This window comes from Apodemus sylvaticus, chromosome 19, assembly GCF_947179515.1.
Source record: "Apodemus sylvaticus chromosome 19, mApoSyl1.1, whole genome shotgun sequence".
Classification (NCBI taxonomy): Eukaryota; Metazoa; Chordata; class Mammalia; order Rodentia; family Muridae; genus Apodemus; species Apodemus sylvaticus.
The window spans coordinates 46,058,775-46,070,823 of record NC_067490.1 but is presented as its reverse complement, the minus strand read 5'-3'; the positions used below and the strand labels follow the sequence as shown (position 1 = coordinate 46,070,823).

Sequence of the window (12,049 nt, the reverse complement as noted above, 5' to 3'; positions counted from 1 at the left end):
TTCAATACACTCACAATGGTGCCAGGTGCTGTGCAGCTTGAAATCTTTGGGAAAGATAAAGAAAGATGGAAGAAGAAAGAAAAAAAAAAAAGATTGTGTGTGTAAAATCCTGTCAGGAAGAGTGAGGGACTAGAGGAACTACTGAAAATTTTGACATCTGTTTATCTGTTTATAGCGATGGCAAGATCACTCATATTAATTCTTGTTTAAAATGCCATACGAAGGGAAGACACTTGTACAAACAAGAGTCATATTTGAATTGTAGATCATGTCTTTGCCATCTGTGAGAGCTGATGGTGTTGCAAAATTAATGTGTTAATGAAATCACAATAATTTCTCCAAAGTAATGGGCTCTGGAGCCGAGAAGGACTATTTTTTGAACTTTGGTGTCTAGTGATTTCCAATCGGGAAAGCATCTGAGCCTTTAATTAGCTCTGCGGCCCCAGCGTTAAAATAAATTTGGTGATCTCTTCCTTTTGCCAGGAGTAGATCCGAAGGGGGTGGGGTGGTAGAAGCCATAACAACTTTTGGAAAGTGTTCTCTGGTGTTTGAAAAGTTGTTAAATAAGAGTGTCTGCCAAGAAATGTCACCAGAATTCTGACTGCCGAGAAAGAGTGGGCAAACAGCTCAAAAAATAATTCTAGCTTGCTGCAACATCACGGGTGGGGGGGCTGAGCCCCACACAGACTTCATGGCGAAGTCCAAGTTTCTCCTTGGAAGCAAGACAGATGATCGGTGTTGGGCGCGTTATGTGATTGGTTAGCACAGCACAGCCTCTCCAACCATTTTATTGGATACAGTGCACAGAGGCTTTACAGAAGGAGGGGTTACCTTGCCTGACTATTGAACTCCCTGGAGATGCCTTCCCTCCAACATTATTTAGATATGTATTTCCATGAGCCTGTTAGGCAAGTGAAAATATGAAGGCAGGGGCACGGGGCAGGGGCACAGGGCAAGGGCACGGGGCAGGGGTACTCCATTTTGTCAGAGCCATCTTTGAAGTCGTTTCTAAACTGTTAGTACAGTTTTTTGAAAGGGGGAAAAAAAGAGAGAATGTGGTTGTTGCTAATTTTAAGGATCCTATTTATAAAGCAAATTCTTTATTTATTTCATAAGCCTTTCAGAAATGTACCCTGTAAAGGGAACCCTCCAACTTATTTGGGAAATTATGGTAAAGTTTAGTAGATAGAGCCTTTATGTGAAACATGAAACGCCATATACCCAAGAAAGTTGCTTGTCTTACCTATTGTGGTTTCTATTGCTGTGTTGTAGGTGTGTGACTGGTGTAAACACATAAGGCATACAAAAGAATACCTGGATTTTGGGGACGGGGAAAGAAGGCTTCAGTTCTGCAGTGCAAAATGTCTCAATCAATACAAAATGGACATTTTCTACAAAGAGACCCAGGCCAACCTTCCAGCTGGGCTGTGCAGCACACTGCACCCTCACATGGAGAGCAAATCAGAAGGCCCCGCAGTGCAGCTGCTCACGCCAGACTCTTGGAATATCCCGCTAACAGATGCTCGGAGGAAAGCCCCCTCCCCCGTGCCTGCAGCTGGCCAAAGCCAGGGCCCTGGCCCATCCTCGTCCACCACTGGTTCTCCATCTGACACTGCCAACTGCTCTGTCACTAAAATCCCCACGCCAGTGCCCAAGTCCCTCCCCATCAGCGAGACTCCAAGCATCCCTCCCGTCTCCGTCCAGCCACCTGCTAGCATCGGCCCTCCGTTGGGCGTCCCGCCTCGCAGCCCTCCCATGGTGATGACCAACCGCGGCCCAGTGCCCCTGCCTATCTTCATGGAACAGCAGATCATCCAGCAGATCCGCCCGCCCTTCATCCGCGGGCCACCGCACCACGCCTCCAACCCCAACAGCCCGTTGTCCAATCCCATGCTCCCGGGCATTGGGCCCCCGCCCGGTGGCCCCAGGAACCTAGGCCCCACTTCCAGCCCCATGCACCGGCCCATGCTATCGCCCCACATCCATCCCCCAAGTACCCCTACCATGCCTGGGAACCCCCCAGGGCTGCTGCCACCGCCGCCCCCGGGTGCGCCCCTGCCCAGCCTCCCCTTCCCTCCAGTAAACATGATGCCAAACGGCCCGATGCCGGTTCCCCAGATGATGAACTTCGGGCTGCCGTCGCTGGCCCCACTGGTGCCGCCCCCCACGCTGCTCGTGCCCTACCCAGTGATCGTGCCCCTGCCGGTGCCCATCCCTATCCCTATCCCCATTCCCCACGTGAACGATTCCAAGCCCCCGAACGGATTTTCCAGCAATGGGGAGAGCTTCGTTCCGAGCGCCCCGGGCGACTCATCCTCATCGGCGGCGGGAGGCAAGGCTGGTGGACGCTCCCTGTCCCCGCGGGACTCCAAGCAGGGCTCCTCCAAGTCAGCGGACTCGCCACCCGGCAGCTCCGGCCAGGCTCTGAGCCTGGCGCCCGCGGAGCGCGGTCGTGGGGAGGTGGTGGACCTGACCCGGCATGCGGGCAGCCCCGCGGGCGCGGGAGGCCAGCCGGGCTTCGCGGGCGTGCTGCACGGCCCGCAGGACGGCGTCATCGACCTGACCATGGGCCACCGAACCCGGCTGCACAACGTGATCCATCGCGCGCTGCACACTCAGGTCAAGGCGGAGCGCGAGCCGGGAGCCGCCGAGCGCAGGACCTGCGGCGGCTGCAGGGACGGCCACTGCAGCCCTCCCGCCGCCGGCGACCCCGGCCCGGGTGCCCCCGCGGGCCCCGAGGCCGCCGCCGCCTGCAACGTCATCGTGAACGGCACCCGCAGCGCCCCGGCCGAGGCCAAGGGCGCGGAGCCCCCGCCCGAGCAGCCGCCGCCCCCTGCCCCTCCCAAAAAGCTGCTGTCGCCCGAGGAGCCCGCGGTGAACGAGCTGGAGTCGGTCAAGGAGAACAGCTGCGCTTCCAACTGCCACTTGGACGGGGAGGCGACCAAAAAACTGATGGGGGAGGAAGCCCTGGCGGGGGGCGACAAGTCGGACCCGAACCTCAATAACCCCGCGGACGAGGACCACGCCTATGCTCTGCGGATGCTGCCCAAGACCGGCTGCGTGATCCAGCCTGTGCCAAAACCCGCGGAGAAGGCTGCCATGACGCCGTGCGTCATCTCCTCGCCCCTGCTCGGCGCTGGCCCCGAGGACCTGGAGCCGCCACTCAAAAGGAGGTGCCTCCGAATTAGAAACCAGAATAAGTAAAAAAACAAAACAAAACAAAAGGTTTGTATGTCCACCTGGGCACTCCTCCAAGAGACAATGCCCCTCGCCTTGCTTCTTAGAAGGCAGGGGTGGGATGCACTATGCTTCCTTGCCACTTTCTCCGTGCACTTTGGGTGGTCAGGTACCATCGACCTTTTGATCCAACACCTATGACAGCTGGCAGTGCGGTTTAGTACACCATTACCAGTTGAAAGCACACTCTGTTTTTGTGACACACTATTTTCTTCTTTTGAGGTTCATACTTAATTTTTCCAACTGGAGAAAGGGGAGATTACTTGAGGAATCTTAATGTTCAGTTAGGAGGCTGCAGGGCAGTATTGAAATGTCTAGGTAACCCATCGGGGCAAGCATCTAGAGCTGGTAGTCCCTTTGGCAGACTCTTACTCTAGTTTCTTAAGATAACCATATCTGTGGACTAAGATGAAACACTAGCCTTCCGGCCAACCTACCACACTCCCCTTTCTGGGACTCAGTGGCAGAGTTGATGAGTCTCACTTCCACAGGTAGACATTTTTGAAGTGGGAGGCTCACCTCTGTACCCTGTGACTGCTGTACCCTACTCACTACTCCTTCCATGGGCTGGGGACACACAGAAGAATGTGCAAAGTAGGTAGATTACATCCTGTGGTGGTGGTGTGGGGGTAAATCCAGGCAGGAAGGAGGCCTGGGGGAGGGGAGGCAGGAAGAGTATTCTTCACAGGGTATACAGGCTCCTCTTCTTCTTCCTCCTCTTCCTCTTCTTCCTCCTCTTCTTCCTCTTCCTCTTCTTCCTCTTCCTCTTCTTCCTCTTCCTCTTCTTCCTCTTCCTCTTCTTCCTCTTCCTCTTCTTCCTCTTCCTCTTCTTCCTCTTCCTCTTCTTCCTCCTCTTCCTCCTCTTCTTCTTCCTCCTCCTCTTCTTCAAAGATTTATTTATTTATTGTATGTAAGTACACTAGTATACTGCAGCTGTCTTCAGACACCCCAGAAGAGGGCATCAGATCTCATTACGGATGGTTGTGAGTCACCATGTGGTTGCTGGGATCTGAACTCACGACCTTCGGAAGAGCAGTCAGTGCTCGTAACCACTGAGCCGTCTCTCCAGCCCAAATGCAGGCTCTCCTGAGTGTTTTTTCCTAGTGTTTCTTTGGAGCTAGATCCATAGGACAGCTATCTTCAGTCCCCTGGTGGAGAAATAGGATTGTGAAACTTGTCCAAGATTATCTAACCTGTGAGCAGAGTTGCAATTCAAATTCAAACTGTGAAGTCCAAAGCTAAATTTCCTTTCAAGTACTGTAGGAGAATCAACTAATCAGTCCCTCCATCACCACATTCACAAAAATTCTCTTATCACCTCAAGGGAAGGTTCATAAAACACAACAAGCCTCCACTTACCAACTTGCCCAGTTTACAAGATCCTAGACCACCAACCTGCTGCTTTCAAAGTGGGGATGTGGGCACTTCAGTTACGGCCAGAGCGGAAGGCTTATTGGCTAGTGTGACAATCTTTTCTTGGCCACCGTGGTTTGAGGTCTCCTTTCCTACTGATGGTTTTGCCAGCCAGGGCAGAACACAGAAATGAGGTCACCATGCTTTGCCCATTAGCCTAAGATGTCTTCAGTCTGAAGGCAGGTGGCCTTGGCCTTCCCACAGATAGGCCAACTGAAAATGCCCAGAGAATTTAATCTGCTTGACAATGCTTTGAGGGATTGGCGTGTGACACCTTCTCCCGGAAAAGTGAACACATTCAGAAAGCACTGGGAATTGTCACACACACACACACACACACACACACACACTCACACTCACACTCACACTCAAGGAAGAATGGGAAGGTATAAGACCTCACTGCCATTACTGTGCTAAGAGACCAAGACAGGAACAGTGACACACCCTATAAGTATCCCAAGACCAAGGTCATTACAAGCATCCGTCCATCCGTTGTGTGAATGGCTGTTTGGGATCTGTGTTCTGTGGGAGTCATCAGGCAAGGGTCGTTTTCTGTGGCTCAGCATCACTACTAAGAATGTTAACTTGGCAATAGGCAAGTCTCGAAGATGCTGTGACCAAATTGCCTCTTAACTACGATTGAAGAGTCTTTTGTATTGTGAGTCTCCCATGAAATTATAGCTCTTTTTGAAAGTCAGGCATAGGTTTTGGGGGCTGCCGAGAGGGGGCAAGGCAAGAGATTTAAGGAGGGGGGGACCATGTCTCCAGTAAGTCAACCGGGCACCCAATTAGATCGCTGGCCCTATGTCACCTCAATGCACAGCCCTTCTGGTTTCGGGTGCACAGAGGTGCTTCCTCAGCTCTAACTCTTAGGAAGGCATGTGACTGGGGAAGCTGGAAATCTAAGGACTGAGTACCTGTTGTGCCCTACTAGTGAGCGCTCCTTGGCAACAAGTTAAAGTCAAACTGAAAGCATTAAAAGAATAAAAAAAATAAATAAATGCAAAGGCTGGGGAGATGCCTCAGTGGGTGAAGCGCTTGCCACTTGCCAAGCACAGGATTCCCAGCCCCATGTAAAAAGTGACATGCCATGGTGCAGACCTGTAAATCCCAGTATTGGAAGTCAAAGCTGGGATCCTTGTGTAGTGTGGCTGGGCATTCATACGCCTAACTCAGTCGCCTCATCTTTATGGTACCATACATACCATCATTCTGTAGACTACATTTCATCATCTGCAAGCCACTAGATTTGCCTTCAAAGAACTCAACACATTGATTAGATCTTTGCAGACTGCAGACTCCCTCTCCCATTTTGAAATTATTCTGCCCCCGCTTTCCCAACTTTATTCGTTCTTGTTTGTGCGTATGGTTACAAATGGTTCCAACGGGCAGATGTTTCCCCCATATGCAGAACTGATTAAGTTTAGTTGAAGATTTTTAGGTTGTAAACTCTCTTTAATCGCCAATGTTTAAAGCTAAGAATACCACCCCTGCTGCCTCAGTAGCTAGAAAAAAAAAATCCCCACAAATAATTACAAAAACAATGTATGAACACTGTCTAAACTATTCTCCCCACACAAAATTCCATTGGTAAATGGACTGGCCACTCCCTTGCCAGTGCCCGGAAGCTTGCTGTGTAGCTGTCTGAACTCAGAGAGATGTTTGTACTAGAATCTCTATAGTTTATGCTTATTTATGGTACATTGGGGAGTTCAGAGTAAAATTTTGAAGATATTCAAAGAAAATATCCTCATTCCTTGGTTTTCCAGGGAAATAACATATTTTAAACAAAATAATCAGTGGAAAAAATGAAAACCAGGAATAACCCTTTCACCCCCATTCTTTATGCTCTCCTGGAACAGTAGAACCACACAGTTGCCTCTGCTCTGGGCATCTCCAGTCTCTTACACGTTTCTAGAATGGTGGAAATGGGTAGAGAGAATACACGATTCTTTGTTCCACAATGCTCGTCCCTTCCCAGCAGCGGAGGATAGTTCCAAAGCATAAGGTTAGCTTCACTGGTGAAGCCAAAAAGGCGGTGATAAAGTACTCATTGCTGAATTTATTTCTCACATTGAAAAATCCAAGATAACAGCTTGTCTTGGAGGGCATGGGAAAGTCAGAATAAAACCTTGGGTTCCCACTTCTAAAGAAAAGAAAAACTATAACAGAGTGGAGAGGAAAAGTTGGTACAAGTGGGAATTCTCCATCCCCAGACTGGGCCTGAGCTGTTGATGCTGAAGCATTTAGAAATGCCCACTGCGGGACAGTACCTGATTAAAGGTTATCCTAGCCCTCAGTTTGCTCTTGGCATAGTTCTGGGTGGGAGGGCTACAAAGAGCCACGGAGAGTCACTAGGCTGATGCGGCTACACTTGGGACTGGTCAGTACATGTAGGAGAGAGCTGGCGTGGTCACTGGCTTTCTGGAAGAACTATAGCAAGAGGAAGCCCAGAAATGTTTATCCAGTGAATTCCCCACTGCCTGTATCCTCAGTACCAGGGGATGTAGAGGGAGAGACCTTAGTGTGCAACTTTTAGATACTGTGTCAGTGAGGTTTGGATAGAAGGTGGAATAGTCTTGTGACCAGGTGGTTAGTGCTTTGCGACAAAGTCATAACCTTGTTGTGGGAGAAGTCCCAGAACTGAATTGAGACAAGAGAAACATTTGGTGCACTATCTTGCAAGAGGAACATGCTCTATCCTGTTGAGTGTGGTGGCACTCTGTCCTGTGAGTGTGGTGGCACCCTGTCCTGTGAGTGTGATGGCACTGTGTCCTGTGAGAGTATATAGAAAGTTTTATGAGATCACTTGTTTAGGGATGGTTGAGTCCACAGATTTGGAATCCATTTACCTCTGAAGGATTATCTTGCAGAGTTAGTAAGAAACATCTGGAACTGGATTTTTTTTTTCTCATTCCAAGGGGACTGAGCTAATTACCAGTTAAACATGGGAATTTGTTTTTGGCAGTTTTTGCCATGGTCCTAGTGTCACAAAGCCACAGTTACTGAATACTTTTAAATGATTACTTTAGTGACTCAGTACAAAAAGTTAAAGCTACTACACCCAGTGAGGGCCTGTGGTGACAAAAAGAATGTAAAACAAGAGAAGATACAAGCTAGATACTACTCGGGCACGTGAACTCCCAAAGCTTATACACTATGGGAGATGCCATTTCATGGGAAAATGTCACCGAGACCAAGGCTGGCTGGAGTCACAGAAGTTGACAGGGGAGTGAAACTGGCATGGGGGGCAGGCCAGAAGATCTGGGGAGAGCATCCCAGTTCCCCAGCATGAAGAGAAAGAGAGAGAGGGTTGAGGAATGGAAAACAGGAAACGTCTGACCCATCGTTAGCAAGCAAGCCATTGCCCAGAAGGGCCTGGAAATAGGTGGGTGGCCTGTGATAACTGGGTCCCTTGTCACACTGAAAGTAGCTGCCTGTGCATCATGACTCAGTCCCTCACATGTACTTCCATGCTCATGAGCCTTGTGAAGACGCAGAGGTGTCTAAGGGACAGACAGACACACACACACACACACACACACACACACCAGCAGGGCATTCACCTCCACACCAGCACTCTCCCCTTTCCAGCCTCCCCTGTTCAGAGATTCTGCCAGAGGGGAGGGAGGGCTATTCAGTTTTCCTTCCCCATGTCCCGTTCAGAGGCCTTTGCCTCCTCCAGATGCTGTGTTAGCGCACTTCCTATGTGGCTGGATGCTAAGGAGGTACATTTATGTGCATGTAAATTATTTTAAGTGCTTCAAAAGCCACTTGATTCATTCAGTGGCAATTCATTCAGACAAAGAGAGAAACCAGCTTTAAGTGATATTATAGCTGGGTATATTACACTATATGTAATGGGCTGTGTTTAATGGGCCAATAGGATGGCTGCTAACTACAAACAAATAGCGCTTTTCTTCAGATTTCTGCATCTCCCGCACTGATGTGAGGGGGGAGGGGAAGAGATGGCGGTTGCGCAACCAACAACAGGGTGAGAACAATATATTCTGATTTTTCAAAATTATTTGTACGTGTAAAGGTGTTTGGCCTGCATGTATGCCTGTGCACCATATGTGCACAAGTGCTCATGGGTGCATTGGATCCCCTGGGACTGGAGTTACGGGGGTTGTGAACTGCCATGTGGGTGCTAGGCATTGGACCCTAGACCTCTGGAAGAGCAGCCAGAGCTCCTAACCATGGAGTCATCTCTCCAGCCCCAGTACAGATTATTATAAGGTTCATCTAGAAAATGCTTCACTTAAAATGGCTGGTGCAAAAGCAGACCACAAAACCTTAGGATTAATAGCTAGTGCTTTCAAAGTGCACGACTAACAATTCTTTTTTTTTTTTTAGTTGTGTATTTTTTATTAGATATTTGCTTTATTTACATTTCAAATGTTATCCCCTTTCCTCGGTTCCCCTCGAAAAACCTCCTATCCCATCCCTGCTCCCACTTTCCTGACCTGGCATCCCCTACACTGGGGCATCGATCCTTCATATGACCAATGGCCTCCCCTCTCACTGATGTCTGAAAAGGCCATCCTCTGCTACATATGTAACTGGAGCCTTGTGTACTCTTTGGCTGGTTTTAGTTCCTGGGACGTCTAACAATTCTTAAGTTGCCCATGTATGCTGTCCTTCGTGGGAGACGAGCCAGCCTGTAAGCAGAACAAAATGGTCAGGGCTCTGAAGAAACCAAACCTGCCTGTACCCACTCTTGTCTCATCAATGTCCCTTCAAACCTCCAATGGCACAGTGTGTTTTGCTTTGGGTAAAACACAAAGAGCTATATGCTGGTGTTTAAAGAACCACAGGTGCTTAGGAACTCATTTGGTAAGAGTCAGGCCTCATAAGTCTGTGGTTCTGTCCTTTGTATAGCTCCCTTCCCCAGCCAAAGATTTTTGTCTTGAAAATGACTGGGGTCCCCTTTGTGTGTGTCAGTTTGTAAGGATAGCCTCCTGGCAGCTGCCTTGGTCTGGAGTATTTCTAAAATGTTACCATCTTAGGCTTGAGGCAACCCACAATAACAAAGTATCTCAAGAAGCACACTGGCTAAGCTGCTTTTGTGATAGAAGAGCAACCCTGTATTTTTCCTTCTTTTCCTGCTTTAAAATTCAGACTGTAACAGGATCGTTTTCTAAAAGAATCTGTACGTTCATGCTTTAAAACTTGTGCAGACTGGGTGTTGTGTGAGAAAGAGCGATCAGGTTTACGTTTCCCTACAAAGTTCTGCATGCTGTCAACAAGCTCTTTTGATATTTTAAACCCATATTTAGAGTAATTTCAAGATATTTGGAGCACATGTGGTTAAATGTAAAAACTTCATCATTACGATTTGTTAGATGCTTATACTTTAAATATTTATAAGCCATTTTTAAGTACTTGATCCAAGAGCCATCTCCCATAGAATACTGTAATTGCACGGTATCCGAGCACTATTATGGAAGATTTGGGGAAAGTCATAGCATGCAGGCACATTTTTTCCTGCTTTTCTGGTTTTAATTCAAATGCCATTTTTAGTGGATTCGGCTTTTTTTTTTAAATGTGTCAAAACTCCTAAATATGATTGGTCGTCCGCTATTAAAAAGATAATCTCCCAGTACTCAAAAGGTAAAATGCTCTCACTTGAACTAAGTTGAGTTGGCTTCTTCTTCGAGTGATCGTGAGGCTCTCATTAGTAAGTCAGATCTCAATCTGTGTGCATCAGAGCCTGAAGCATCAGAATCCTTTCAGGGGCAACGTGTTGGTGGATAGAGTGGATCTGTAACTTTTGCCTCCAGTCACAGGCACATTGGAAGGTGAGATGTAGTGGTCTTTGTCAGCGGGAGCCTGTTTGGGCACTTTCGAAAAACAGGAAGGGGGGAGTACTGTCCACACTCGCAATCCACTTAAGCTTCAGAGGTCATAAATCGCAGACTGTTCACATGCCTCGGGGCTCACACTCTTTTATGGCCAGCAAAATACAACCTTCTGGGAAGGATGGAGGGAAAAGGAGGCCTAAGAAGGCTCATAAACCTGCCCGGACATCTATTAGCGCTTACCAACAGGGTTTTCATGAGCTAAGTGTAAATGAGTCAGAAACATATAGATAGAATTTCTTTTAAAGTACACATGGGTTTAAAAATTAAAGCCAAAGTGCTTGGCAAAATAAGATTTGGTTTTAGCCAAACCCCAAATGTTCAGGAGAAAAAAAAAATTGTTCTAGAGTCTGCCAAACCAAAAATATACCCAGGTCCCTCTATTCCTCCCATTTGATGTGATGACATCATAAACATGGGTCTTAATGGCTGTTTTCACATCCTCCAAGGTTTGAGCAATGTGACTCTCAAAAGATGATTGAAAAACTATGAAAACTTTGAGTAGAAAAGCCATATGGCCCTCTACGTGAAGACAACGGCTACTGGAGCTCGGGCTTGTCCTGGCTTCAGAGGGTCCCTTACCTGTGTTGTCTCAGCTCTGTGTGGTTGCATATGTGTACTCTTTTGTACAGAAAAAACTTTTTCTCCGAGACAGAAGCTTATGGATTCCAGGCTGGCCTCAAACTCTTTCTGTAGCTGAGGGTGACTTTAAACTTCTGATCCTCATGCTCACCCACCCCCAAAGTGCTGGGATTATCCAACTATAGCCTCATGTCCGGTTTATATGGTGTTATATGCACAGGTAGACCTAAGGGGGCTTCAAAGCTTAAGGCTCAAACTTAGGCCTTCCCACACGCTAGGCAAACATTTACCAGCTGAGCAACATCTCCAGCCCCCAGGAGTAAAAACGTTTTAAAAATCCTTAATTTGTACTTAACTTATATATCACAGTCCATAAAGCCTAATAAACACTTAGTTATATCCAAAAACAGAGGGACAAGGACCGTTCTTTTTGCTAATTGATTGTTCAGAGGTAATCATCATTTCTCCATAGGATAAAACACCCATTTCCCACTGGCAAAATCTAATTCTTATTGCTGTTATTTTATTTATAAACATGGTGGGGATAGAGAAATAAGGAAAAATGAGGGGGAGTTAGAAAATTTTGGGTTAGGGGCCCTTATTTGGGGAGAGTTAAGAGGCAAGAAATAGCCAAATCCCCTTTTATTAGATGTGCCACGTGAACATGCAACCATGTTACAGAAACAAGGGCTTGGAGGAAGAATGGAGGGTGGGGGGGTGGGGGGTGAGGGGATAGGGGTGGGGGGGAGTTCCTGCCATTGTACTAACTGCCTGGTTGGAGACAGAGAGAGTAGGTAGTATTGAACAACTCAATGAGAAGGGTGCTGTTTAAAGCATATGGTTCAGTTAGCTTCTCAACCCAAGAAGGGACAGGAGCTAGTGGGCAGCGTCGGAGGCTGGAGGGAGGTTGCCAGATAGCAAGGCACAGGTACATCTAAGAGCAAGCTGTGCTGCCC

The 12,049-nt window shown here is 47.9% G+C and overlaps 1 protein-coding gene across 2 annotated transcripts in view; it reads left to right on the top strand.

The window, feature by feature from the left end:
• Positions 1-12,049, top strand: part of Sobp (sine oculis binding protein homolog) — a 175,602-nt gene that overhangs the window by 154,330 nt on the left and 9,223 nt on the right. For both annotated transcript variants that reach the window (XM_052164204.1, XM_052164202.1), the window contains one exon: positions 1,273-3,225. In XM_052164204.1, coding sequence (XP_052020164.1) covers positions 1,273-3,204 — 1,932 coding nt within the window. In that variant the 3' untranslated portion in view covers positions 3,205-3,225. The remainder of the gene's footprint in view (positions 1-1,272; positions 3,226-12,049) is intronic.